This window comes from Poecilia latipinna, unplaced genomic scaffold (assembly GCF_001443285.1).
Source record: "Poecilia latipinna isolate Pla-1442-1.1 unplaced genomic scaffold, P_latipinna-1.0 Scaffold2001, whole genome shotgun sequence".
NCBI lineage: Eukaryota > Metazoa > Chordata > Actinopteri > Cyprinodontiformes > Poeciliidae > Poecilia > Poecilia latipinna.
In genome coordinates, this window is record NW_015114617.1 from 101,635 (window position 1) to 115,433 (window position 13,799).

A 13,799-nucleotide genomic window follows, 5' to 3' on the forward strand; every position below is an offset into this window, starting at 1 on the left:
TGTCACTTCAAGGAGAATATCCTCCCCCCCCAAGCCCCTTTTTTTTTTTTTTTTTTTTTTTTGTCTGGGATTTTGTGTAAATATGACAAAAACATAAACATGTCTCTCTGAGCCTATAGGACATACATTCCCCTAAAAGGTGGCTCGACAATAAGTCACTTCTCAGTTTTGTTTTGTATTTTTTTTTAAAAGGCATATTTGTTCTAACTTATGTGATCATCTTGTAAAATAACTACAATTTAACTTAACGATGACACATTTTCTGTACCGATCTTAATATTTTTTGGGGTTGAAACGTGTATATTGTACTAGGTATTTTACCGCTTGTGTTTTCTTTTAATGACTGTTACTACTAAAAGTGCTATTTATTAAAATTTTCAGCTTGTTTAATGTGGTTCGTTGCGGTGTGGATGGTGGCTACATCCGTCACATCTGGTAAAGATCTGTGAAGTAGAAGGAAAACAAAAACCCTAAAAAAAAAATAAAAAAAAACTTTTTACAAAATTACCTGTTTTATAGTTTGAAATAAATGTTAACTGAAGAATGTTTGTAATTTATGCTTTTTCAACTTTTAATTAGTAGTCCATGATTTTTTTTTTTTTGTCTCATCTATTCTTCAAAATGTAAAACTTGGCCTTCAAGTGAGGCAAACAAAGCAAGTTTTTATGTCGCCAATGTATACAAGAAGAGCTATACTTAAAAAGTTTAAAACTTGAGCTGTGACAAACAAGGATGTATGCAGACCGTTCATCTTGCTACCTCCATATGGTCAACAGGACGGTGACTGAGGTTAAAAGCTCATTCTTAGAGAAATCCTGCAAAAAGTGGAATGTCAGCTTCCATAAGTTAAAGACCAAGACAACATCCAGCTGTTTGGGAGTCATCCAGTGATGCACAGCTTTATATTGCAATGTCCCTAGCTTGGAAAATGAAAATAAAAACCCATGTGGGGATGTTTTTTCCAGCTGAACAAACAAAACTGAAGTAATTAGTTTTGGATCAAAAGAGGAATGAGATGGAGTCAACATACAGTTTCAGTTATTACAGCTAGAAACCAGAGATCAGGTCCAAAATCTGGGTGTAGTAATGGAGTCAGACCTGAACCTTCAGAGACACAAAGACGATTACAAAGTCAGTCTTCTATCATCTGAATTACATTTCCAGGATTAAAGGATTAATACCCTCAACGAGATCTAGAGAAGCCAATCCACATGTTCATCTTCAGTCAAATTGACTTAAAAATAAATAAATAAAAATCAGCTGCTGACCAGAACGCTACTGCAGCTCATATTCTACTAAAACTAGGACGACAGGGCATATCACCCCTGACCTACTGACCCTACGTTGGCTCACTGTAGTTCAGAGAATAAACTTTAAAATCACTTCTATTTGACTTGTTTTTTTCATAATTGTGATCTCAGGTTCAAACTTTCAGAAAACAAAACACTTTGGTGACGGTGAATTCAAAGGCTCATATTTTTTTTATTTTCAAAGTGTGTGCAGAGATTTGACAGAAAGCACCGACGTAAACCACAATATTGCATGATGGATGGGTACAAAGCGACCCCGAGAAAAATCACCCCGCGTAAACTTTACACAACATTGCATAAGCATTATGCTGCAAAGGTCAAGAGCGTCAGCAATGATGCAAGTCAAAGGGGTTGGTTTGAACGATTTAAAGACGCAGGTCACTCATTGCCGTTCTCCCATTTACAAAATGTATTTAATTTTTTTTAAATGGCAAACATGTCTTTTACCTCTTTACCCCCCGTATATGAAACACTTAAAGGCTTAATGTTGCAACATTATACATGATCTCAAAATCTTGCTCCCATCATAGTAGTAATAAAAAAACAAAAAAACAAAACCCCATTCTTAAAAGCAGAACATTTTTACATTTGACACTTCATGCACACATTTTCCATCCGCTTTGCAAAAATGTTCACGTTCACCTTACACTTCATGATGACACATGTTGACATAATCCCTTTGCCAGAGTATAAAATCCAGCCGTTACAAAAAAGGTTAAAGGTCGTCCTGCACCCAGGATATTTCAGAACAGTCCGAAACGCCATGCATAATAACAATGAGCATAATAAAAGCTAAACAGGACATTCTCTATGATACAGTGCATAAACCACCAGACCTCAGTAATGCTGCAGGAAAGCTGATAAGAGAGTAGAAGAAGTATGGCACAAGAACATTAACATGCCAGGCCAGCAGCACTGCTGCAAACATCCATTATGTAATATTGCATATATTTGTTTACGTTAAATGCTAGGCATGATTTTCAGATGCTTGCTCTCATTTTCTGTTGCTTGCATCAATGGACTGAGGTGTTGCAAAGCTTCAGGTGGCCCACGTAAAAAAAAAGAAAAGATTTTAATGGATTAGTATGAGAGAAAAATATCAACTAATAATTCCCTAACATTTAAAATTTGAGGTTTTAGAGCAATGTTTGCATTTTTGAATTTAAAGAAATCATAGCAGAAGCGTTAATACTTGTGAATCAGAGAAGGTGAGGAAAAGAGATAAAACTCTATGAGTTGCCAAATGACCACGAGTGCACAGGTGGTCGTTTCAAACTCGAAGTCTGAAGGATAAAATGAAACTAAAGCAAATGACTGCAGAATCCTCTTCTTGGTGAAAGAAAACACTTGGATGTGTGGTAAAAAAGTAAAGATTTTGTGGATATAAAAAAAAAATGCAACAAAAGCACAACCCTGTGTCCACCCACTTAGACCCAACCATTAATTTTTTTATGTCTATATAGTTTATCAGCATTACTTGAGGGTAAAACAAGAACAAAACAAAAACATTAGCACCCAGAGTGAGCTCTGTTCAATTGGCAAAACATGCAACGAATAAAGAATTGGCACATTTCCGATACAGGCACTGGAGTCACAGAGTCTGTCTGTTTTAGCATCACAAGGCCTCAGCAGAGAGCATCCTGGAGGAGAAGAGAGCAGTGAAGGCACTGGTAAAAAGGTTAAAAATTAAAAAAAATCTGGGAATAATGGGCCTGGAGTTGCAGTGGGATGTGGTTCATGGACTCCACTCATCTCTAGGCAAACATGGTCAGAGTGATCCACTGTGGAACGAGGAGAGCAGGAAATGAATACAGTTTGTTTGCAGGATGAATTAAAATACCATTCAGAGTTCAGGCTCTACCTGAAAGAAGTTAAGGGATATTTGACCGTCTCCATCCGTGTCCATGTTTGTAAATGTTTCTGTTGAGACAAAAGCGTAGGAAACCCATTTGCATCTTACATTTTCTGTTAAAAACAGACCAAAACCAGTGCAGATTTTCCTTCTGGGTAATTTTCTTTCAAAAGAGAGTCGGGATACAAGCAATATCGGGTTTTTCTTTAGGTCACAAAAGGGGGTAAAATCAAAGTATCTTACTGAACATCGTCTCCAGCCGGACCAAACAGGTGACAAAGTTGTCGAAGTCGATGGCCATGTCTTCCTCCGTGTACCGCAGGATGATCAGCTGGAACAGATGGTTGTTCAGCTTGAAGCCTGCAGCGGCGAGGATGAAACAGCACAATCAAGGGTTAAAATGTGTCTCAATTGATTGTTTTTCTTCTTTATTCATGTTAAACAGAAGGGCACCTGCAGATTCAAGGGCCATCCGCATCTCATAGGAGCTCATGGTTCCCGATTTGTCCAAATCAAACTCTCTGAATATAGTCTGATGAGGTAGAAGTAACAGAGAGACAGAGGAAGAAAAGACAAGTTAGACATAAAACCATTCAGTTTTATTAAAATGGGTTGTCAAGATACACAATACTTTGAAAAGAAAAATGGGAATGTTTGTGTTATAAATTGGTCATTAGTACTTCAGCAAACCCCAAATCTCAAGCACAGGGTATAAAGTATTAATATCTGTTGACGTTTATCATATTTTATCATGTTACCTTAAGTTTCATGGTATTTCATTGGGATTTTATATGACAGACCATATAAAAAATGGGGTATAAGACTCCAAATCTTATACCCCAAATCTGATTGGTTTAGCCACACAAATCAGATTGGTGAAATCTGATTGGTTTAGCCACACTAATCAGATTGGTGAAAACTGATTGGTTTAGCCACACTAATCAGATTGGTGAAATCTGATTGGTTTAGCCACACTTTCTATCTTTTTTTTTTCCATCCTGCTTCATATGTACATGTCATTTTTCTGATGATCCGTCAGATTAAAATAATAATAAATAAATTCTAGTTTGTGGTTGCTACGCGACAGGTAAATACTTTAGCATGGAATCGGATCCACAGCAATGGTCAGCTATGGCATTCCTAATCACCAAGTCTGGATTAGGGATTTAAATTCAGGTCGTTTGCAGCTCGCTGACTGAGGCTTTAGTGCTGAATCTCACCAGGTATCGTTTGATCTTTTCCCAGAGAACGTGGAACTCCGTCAGGCCCAGCTTCCCGCTCCCGTCCACCTGGGTTGCAAAGTTCAGGAACATTTGGGATTTCAAAAACATGGAATGTAAATTACAGATCCAGGCAGCTCAGTCACAATTTCATCTCATTTTCAAGGATACGTCCATGAGGTTTATCATACTGCGACAAGCTTCTTTAGAGAAGCCGTCCGTCTTCAGGTCCTTATCTGGCAGTAGAAGAAAAGCAGGGAAATTAGTATTTATTGGTGAACAAATCATATACTGGTATTAGAGAAATGACAACACAGACTTCAATAAAACAAAATAGTTGAATAGTTTTCTCAAATGACTAACGTTTGCTCATGATCCTGTTCAGTATAGTCTGAAGCTCAGTCAGGCTGATCTCCATGTCCTGTTGGGCCAAACAAAGTTCAACTGAATTAATTACACCTTTGCCAGTTCAACACAGTCACTGTGAGTTTTATGGGGTGCCTACATTGCCTGCCAGCTGCCTGAAGAGACTCTTGAAGCCTGCGTCAATCTGGCTCTCATCAAGTTTAGTCTGAAACACAACAAACGCCTTAATGACACTTTCCTCATAGAAATTTAGTTTGTAGATTAAGTGCACCAATCGCCTCCTCTCACCTCTGGTGGAAGATTTGCAACGACTTTGTCATCAAGCTCCCTGACAGCCAGAAGAGAAAATAGGTTATGTCCTTTTGACAAGACATTATTCAGTAGACGGCAACCCTTGACTAACATTTCGTTCTGCATGATCTCAACCATGAAAATAGAAACATAACAGCTGTCACAACGTTAGCAGCATTTCGTCAGAACCTTTAGCGTCACTCACTCGGAGCCGGCAGGTTTTTCGGAGAAGACTCTCAGGACAAAGTCGCCGTCTTTGTTGGGCTCAAAGGTGGAGGGGACGATGACGTACTCCCCGACGGGCAGCTTCAGGCGTGAGCTGACCTCCCTCAGGTTGATGAACTGCTCCGAGCGAGCGCTGGAGGCGTGCGTGAGGAAGAAGTCTCGCTTCAGGTGGACCCCCGAGCTCCCCACGAACTAAGGGAGACGGACAGAAGCGGCAACGCGTTTTCTTAGGGCCGTCGTTTGAAAAATGCACGCAGAGACTGCGGAGAAGTTTCATCCTGATGCTTCGCTTCTAGGCTGAAACCTGCCCTCACAACTAAGAGTTATTGGAGGAAAATAAATATGTAGACTAGTACCTCTCTTGGAACCTGTAAAAAGAGACACAAGACAAAATAAGAGATTATTTAAAAAGAAGGAAAATAAAATGAAACCGATATCTGCACAGAGCGCTGCTGACCTCATACAGAGCAAACCCGATGGTCTCCATGTCTTTGCCCTCTCGTCTTTTCTTCCTGCGGTCCTTTTGCATGAGAGCCACCAAAAAGCTGCAGTCCGATTGGCCGGGGGCGTCGGGGTGCTGCAGGATGATCTTAAACTGAGGATTCAGCCAAAATGTCGCTGTAGGCGAGAGGGCAAAAGGTCAGCCTGATCACCTTCCACGAGAACTACAGGTCGATACTGAACGAGGATTTATTTATGCATGAAATACTAAATGAGAATTCAGATGTTTATTTCTAAAATCAGGAGAAAAATATAGTAAGAACAAAAAAAAACAAAAAACGTACGAATGGAATTCCCAAAAATATTTAGGAAGAAGAGCACTGTGTCATTGATTATTGCTTAAATAAGAGTCACTTGTCCACATTCCTTCCAGACAAGAGTCCAAATCTTCCCCACATCCCTCTACAACAGCTTCTTTTCAACAAAATAACAAAGTTTATACAAATAAAAGAAGCATTTAGCGTTTTCCATTTAGCAAGTTTAACACCATGAGACTCTTGACATGGGACTTGGGATTTTTTTTGGATGAACGTTTTGTTTCCTGAAATGTGGCAACAAAATCAAGTTACAATCTCTGGCCCCGGTTCCATCTCTTCCTGCCGTCTCCTCGTCGTCGGTCAGTACCTGGGTAGTTCCTGCAACCTCCAGCGGTGCTGCCTCTCCTCCACTCGCCGCCAAAGAGCGACGTGTTCCACTTCTTCATCTGGCAGTGCTGCAGGGCGTCCGCCGTCAGGTTGCAGATCTCCAGACGGGTGAACTCCCGCAGGAAGTCACTGTAGGACATCCTGGAAGACGGAAATAAGTCTGGCTCAAATGACCTTGTCTAAAGGTGGGGGTACGGGTGTAAACGTTGAAATAATTTACTAGGCTGGGTCTCTATTCTGTTAGACTCACCAGAACTCCCCGTCTTCACTGCGTTTCTGAAGCTGACTTCTGGTGGAGCCATCCACGGAGTCCCATTCTCTGGAGCTGAAGAATTTATAAAGAACGGAAAATAAACAAATAAATGGCACAGGATAGACTTCTACTTAAGGTCCATCTCAGATATTTTTAAATGCAGTTTTAAATTTAGTTCCCAGAAGTCACTTCATACTTAGGCATTCCCCAAAGCGGGAATGCCCAAGTGGGAATGGTGTGGAATGAAGGGAGAAAATCAGCACAACACAACGATGGGAAACTGGATAATTATTGATATCGATTAATATTGATGATTACCAATATTATTTCTAACTCCTGTACTACTCAGCCAACCTTTTCGATATCTACAAGCAATAGATAACAAAATTATGGCGCAAATTTATCCCACTATACACTCCTGCAAATATTTGAATTGGTTCAGCCTCCAAATAAAAATAAAAATAAACATCAATTTACCCAACTAGAAAAGGAGCGATTTCTTCCATATTGACAGTAATTTCTCATCTACCCCCCCCCCCCCCAACCCAAAATTTGTAAATCTCAGTTGAGGGAAAAAAAGAACTTTACATCACAAAAGCACAAAACAGTGAAACCAAATCCGTGTGTGGAAGACCTTACTTGTCGCTCCAGGCCCCGGTCCACTCCACCTCCCCCCAGGGGTTCCTGATGCGGACCAGCTTGGTCAGGTTTCCTCTGTACATCACCTTCAGGCAAAGAAACCGCTTGTGTTTATTCTTAGCGTCGCCACATGTAGAGCACAGACACCTAAAAACGAACAGCTGCATTCCAGCCGCAAAACCTTCATAAACAGGAAGCGACCCGTTTGCCTCACAACCCGAAGTCTGCTGCTCTGTGCGTACCAAACGAATCAATCACTGATGCTGCTGCAGAACAAGCATCTGTTGCACAGCGTGTGCACTTTGTTTCTAATCAATGACTATACGCCATTAATTAGTTTATGAGGTCAATTAAAGTCCCAATAAGCCAGACTTTACGGCATGCGGCTCAGGACTCTGCTGGAGTTTCAGAGCGGACTCCAGTTTATACGCTCATCCATGTGAGTGCTGAGACAATAAACAGTCAATTCCAAATTCGCATTTGTTTTTTGATCCCGACTAGCCTTGTTGCAATAAATAATAAATCACATCATAAATTAAAACAAGCTCAATAATTTCCATTTGCATAATTTTTTGTTTCCCTTTTCTCTCTTTTTGATCAAAAACTGGCTGATAAAAAGTTTTCAGTCAGGTGCTCTGGTCTTAAAAACCACTTTTTTTGAAGAATAATTTTATTTACAAACTTCACACTTCATTTTATTTATTTCTATTGATTTATTTGGGATATTTAAAATGTCTTCCAGCGCTAAATGCTCATTAGAATTTAAAAACTGTTGACCTTTGGGAACATTTTCTTGCATTTCTACTATTATATTACTTGAAAATGGTCTCAAAACAACAATATTATCGTTTATCGCAATAACTTCTGGGACGATTTATCGTCCAGCGACATTTGTTAAGGTGACAGGCCCGATCCCGACCCCCACGTCCTCCAGCATGACGGCTCACCTCGTGCACAGCGGTCACGGAGTAGGCGTGGCCCTTCACCAGCTTCTTGAATGTGACGGCCTCCATGTCTGACGAACTGGTGATCTGTGAAAGAGACAATGCAACACATGCATTGTGAATAGGGGTCACCGAGATATTTATCTGGAGCGGGGAAATCTCATCATGCTTGGTCGAGCTACAACCCAGCAGTGCATGTGACGTCTTGTGAGACGCGGACACGAGCTCAGATTTATTACTGTGGCAGCTAAAAAAATCAGTAACGTTTCTGGAGCTCTGGTTTCTGAACTATTCACACCTGCAAACATCTGCTGTAATGCGACTGCAGCATTGCAACAGAGCAAAGGAACATTCTGATCATCAATGATTCACCTTTTCATCATGTATGGAGAAAGGTCCAACGTTTTTTGTTAGTTTTTTTCCCCCTTGTCAGAGCGCTGGTTCGTCATACAGAAACTAAAGTATCGGAAGGTAAATTTACCAGGCAGAATGTCCTTCGCTGCAGAGTTCAGTGCTCCCTGTCTGCAAATAAAGGTCCTGATCAAAACCCTTGACACACTGGATTCCTGGCAGCATTGGTTGTGTAAGCGTCTCTGCCCTCTAGTGGCTTCAGCTAAAACCTGTTTCCCACCCCAAACACAATACTATATTATAGGTTATAAGAAGATATTTAGACTATAAGGTCATAATACTGTAGGTTTTTTTATTTATTTTTATAAAGAGAACTTACATTGAGGAAAAATGAAAAATGTATCTCTTGTTTTATGTTTATATGCATATAAACACACAAGACACCATATCAAGCTCTGATTCAAATTTATTTAGCCAAAATAAAGTTTTAAAAAATTAGGGGATTTCATTTTTTTAAACTTTCCCTCGATGTGTGTCCTCTTAAAAAAAATAAAAATAAAAAACTACAGAATTTACGACTTTCATATCTAGTCTACTGTGCCACCCTAGAGTCTGAAGAGCCTCATGAAAACTTACGGCGGGCCAGATTTGGCCCCCCATGTCTTGAGTTTGACACAAGCGTGTTAGAAGACGGTTTGAGAAAACGTTCAGAATCTGTGACAGAACTACATTATCGTCTTGAATCTGAGTAAACCATTAGCACTGACGTCGATGGAGCAGCCGAGCAGGGATCCTCTCTCCACGGCTCGGCTGATGATGTTGAAGAGGTCTGAGGGGGCGCTCTTCAGCTCAAACATCTCCGTCACGCCTCCGGTGAAGTCCTCAAAGCCCTCTGATGTGCTGCCGCCTGACAGAGCCTCATAGCAGCCGTTCAGCCTGCGGACCAAAGCAGTTCTGGCGCATGAATTGGGTCTCCAAGGAAACGAGAGGCGGCAACAGCGGAAACACATCACGCTGCGTTATTTATGTCAAAGCTTAAGTAAACTACAGTTGCAGTGTTTCCTGTTTATATATGGTATCATCAGTCTCATGTTCACGTTGCACTAATATGGGAAACTGTGTAAACGTGGCAGCCATGTGTTTATATGAACAATACTGTATGTCAGTCGTACAACTGAGACCACAGCTGTCAACTGACGCAGCTGCAGCTCTCGGCCATTGAACCCCTTCTGAAATCATGACCAGTTTATTATGCTGGACAACCACTAGGTGTCATACTAGAGCCGCTTTAAAGCTGAGCTGTCAGTTTGCAAATACTGCTCTTTTTTTCTCCTTACAGACTTATGAACAATAAAATTGCTTAGATAAAAAAAAAATTCACAACATATTTAAATTATTTTCTTCTTTAAAAAAAAAAAGTAGATTGCAACCTCAAAAAACAGGAAATTTTTCTAATCCTCATAGCTTAGCAATAGCTCTCAAAAGTTTGTACAAGCACAAAGCCAGTTTATTTGGTAGACATTTTCAATTGCTTGTCGATACAAATAACGACCTATTAAATCCAATTAAGAAAAGTAAATGCATTTAAATATCCAGATCCAAATCAGAAAACATTTCCCCATCAAAATATCAGCGAAACGTTTCCAACGCCTTGTTGAATCAATGCCATGAAAGCTTATCTTGAAGGTAACAGGAGACCCAACCCAGTACTAACAATCTGGACCAGATAAGGCCAGTAAGTGTATAAAAAAACAAAAAGGGATTTGCAACAATGATTGTGATTTTTTCAGCCGTGTTCTTACTTGGCGTAGGCCTTTTCCAGCAGAGCGCTCCAGAATTCAGTCCCCTCTGCGGAGTGGACAAACAGCAACTTCCCATCTTTCACCGGGAGACGGTCATCAATCACCACTTCCACCCACTCTCCAAACTGCCAGAACTGCATTACAAGAGAAGAAGCAGAGAGCGCTAGAAAACACAATGAAGGATTTCACGTTCTTTAACAAAGGAGTCTGGACTGTTTGTCCAGAATCTCATCTGAACATCTGCACAGCTTCAGAACGTTGCAGGTTTTTGCTCAATACTTCTTCTGGATCTGTAGAAAGCTTACGTAAGAGTGAGCACTACACAGAGTCAGTCTACTAAGCCAAATCAACAACGTAAATGTTTCGCGTTTTTGTGCGAATAAAGGTTTTAAAAAAACGAACAAAAAATAATTACTTTTTTTGATACAAAGCATTAATAATACAAGAACAGAAAAAAAGTATTCTGGTTTAACTCAAGTTAAAGAAAACAACATTGCTCACCCTTTTGACAAATGAGGTGAATAATGTTTACAAGTAACTCTGTTAGATCTTTTCACAGAATGTGTGTAACGGCAATTATTTTCCAAATCAAACAGGTTTCTCTGCTGCATGTAAAGAACCACAGAGGAGGGCGGAGTTAATTTCTCCGAAATAGTTTGCCTAGAGCCTGACATGTTTAGGTGATTGATTCTGCTTTCCAAGAAAACACACAGGTACTTGTTTTGTTTTAATCTATTTTTAATTAAAGCATTACAGGTAGATGCAAATAGGTTCACGTCTAGGAAATTAGATCTGATTCAATGATTGGTGTCCAGCAGGGGGCAGTATGAAGCAGATCCAAACCATTCTACTCTACTGTATTTGTTGTTGTGACATGGAAAAATTAAATCATCCTCAAAAAGAGTAATGGTCGAGGTTAAATGATTTATTTCAGATTTATTGCAGAAGCATAGAAGCATAAAAGCGATGTCTGGAATTTCACCAATTCATTTCAACGTTTTCTTCAGTGGCTGGGCAGATTAGCATATGGGTGCAAATCAGAGCTGAAGCCTGCAAGACTGTCTCAGCGTAGTGTAAATCAGCACAGACTCGATAAGGAGCTACAGAATGCAACTCACCAAAAAAAAAAAAGACAAAGAAAAAAAGAAAATACTGTCCAAGTCAGATTAGCATCCTGCTGGTCATTATACACCAACATGTATCCAAATGAAAGTAAGTTAACAGAAAACTACAAAGAAAAAAGCCCCAACAAACATGAGAAGTGAGAATTTTTTCTAGTAAAAAGCTAAAAACAAAACAGCTTGACATAGGAATTAAAAAAAAAAAAAGTTTCTCCTGTAAATTCGGTGGCTTGGGAGTTTTTTTTTCCTGACAAGATTTTCCTTTTAACATTCCAAACAAGCTTGAAGTGCTAAATCTACACCTCTACAAACTCCCAGGGGTCAGCAGCACATACATCCTCCTTTGTAGTAGCTAGCTGCAGTAAAAGGTTAGGCTGCTGTCAGACTTGTTCCTTTCTTGCCATATATGACCAAGCATTGAAAAACATCTTACATGGACATAAAAAGAAAGGGGGCTTTGTTCTGTCGCATTAGTCAGCTTTGCACGTCATTTTTGATGTGCCACTGTCATAATACGAGGAATGGTGCAAAAATAAAATGTTCAGCAACAACTGGAGAGAGCAAGCCACTTCTGCTGTCAGAACATATTCACCTTTTATTTATTTATTTTTCCAAATAAAAAAAAAAAAAAAAAAAAAAAAAATCAAGGGACAATTTGGGTATGGAAGTTCAATGCAATGAGTTTCCCAACTGGAACAAAAAACCATTTCCTGAATTCATAAGAAAGCAAAGAAGCCAAAGTCACTTCGAGCATTCGTCATGCAGAGGTGTGTCATTTATCAGTGCAGACATCTACACACCTCAGAATAAGGAAAAAGTAAAGTCAGCACTGTGTTGACAGCTGAACAGCAAACGTTTGACATCTGTGGACTAAATTTAGCATTTCAAAGTTGCAACACTTCTACTGTGGAAGTTTTTATTGTGTCAGAAAAAGGCAGCAGGCCATCTTGATCTATGATTGAACTGGATATGCTAGCGTGCTAAATGTATCTATAAATTCAGACTCGTGCTAAAAAGTCTCACAAGGACCAAATGAAAAGCCACGTACAGAAACCGTAAGGCGGTAATTGAATACAATGGGAGAATTTCCAGCAGAAAAAAAAACTCCATTTGTGGTTTAGGCCAATGGAAGAGACAAAGAAAAAAGGAAGAAGGTTGGAGAACTGTCGTTTTAGCTTAACCACAGAGCTAATGAGTGTGCACTAGCATCACATTGCATCCAGGAGCATTTAGCCCACTTTTGTTGGTCAGCATCTGCTTTCAATGTGCAGCAGAAACTTTCCAAAACCTGCCTGCAAAGCCGAGCCCACTTCTGGGAGAAGCCGTGCCACAATAAGGCCCACCAGAGACTTGCCCAGTTTCAGAATTGAACAGCTAAGTGTGAACACCACCCTTAGACGCTGTGAGAAAAAAAAAAAAACAATAACAAATGAACTCTGACTAGATCGGTGTCGTAACTTGCAGGAACTTTAGTGTCTGAGCCTGAGAAAAACCTCAAAACTATTCAATAGGCGTTCCCAGGTGCAAAAAAAGAAAAGAAAAAGCATTGCTACAAATGTCTTAACGGATTCTGCTCCAGTTTATGTTTGTTTCTGACCGAGACTCCCCTTCTTTCTGATTTTTTTTCTTTTCCTCTTTCTGCCTTCACACTGAAAAAGAACAGATTACAACTCCCCGCAGCTTGGACTCGTAACGTTTTGGGATGACTCATTCAGTTCAGGGTAATTTATCCACAGGCTTAAGGGATCCAAACGTACACAACAAGGGAAATCCAAGACAGATCTAAAAGCGCGCAAATGCAGAAGGAAGCAAAGACCAGCTAACAAATACAGCATAAGTCTAAAGAAAGGATTATGGAAGTGGAGCAGGTTTTACAAAACATGAAGCTTTTCTCTTTTTTTGCATTCGTATGGTGTTCAGCTTTCCCGTGTTTAGATTTAGCACAACATGCATTTGCAGGACATTTTGAGCAAGCTGGAGCATTATTCCCTCTCACTTTAGTAAAGCAGCAATGAATACAGGAGCACATGTTTCTGCAGTGCACCACTGTCTGGTCCCAGAGGTGTAAAATAGCAGCTGTGAGCCACTTTGTGATGATTTTTATTGATGTTTCTGCCGCATGAGACAACCGCACAGCAGGGAAAAAAGAAATTCACCTTTTTCTGACCATTCAAAACTACATTTTGAAGTGTTAAGGACTACAGTCCGCCTTGTTTTATACGTTTGTCTGCACCGTGGGCCTCACGTAGGGAATGTGCAGAGACAGCTGGGTTGTTTGTC

At 40.0% G+C, this 13,799-nt stretch overlaps 1 protein-coding gene across 1 annotated transcript; it reads right to left on the minus strand.

Annotated features, from left to right (window-relative positions):
• Nucleotides 1–1,462: 1,462 nt before the first annotated feature.
• capn1 (calpain 1) lies at nt 1,463–10,562 on the minus strand. The gene is made up of 18 exons (XM_015016263.1): nt 10,399–10,562; nt 9,364–9,532; nt 8,249–8,332; nt 7,302–7,387; nt 6,660–6,734; nt 6,390–6,550; nt 5,722–5,882; nt 5,621–5,632; nt 5,245–5,456; nt 5,037–5,076; nt 4,888–4,953; nt 4,746–4,803; nt 4,554–4,618; nt 4,383–4,451; nt 3,616–3,694; nt 3,406–3,522; nt 3,172–3,230; nt 1,463–3,091 (listed from the first exon to the last, which is right to left on the minus strand). The coding sequence occupies exons 1-18, from the start codon at nt 10,536–10,538 to the stop codon at nt 3,065–3,067; spliced, it is 1,680 nt and encodes a 559-aa protein (XP_014871749.1). The 5' UTR covers nt 10,539–10,562; the 3' UTR covers nt 1,463–3,064.
• Between the last annotated feature and the right edge of the window lie 3,237 nt (nt 10,563–13,799).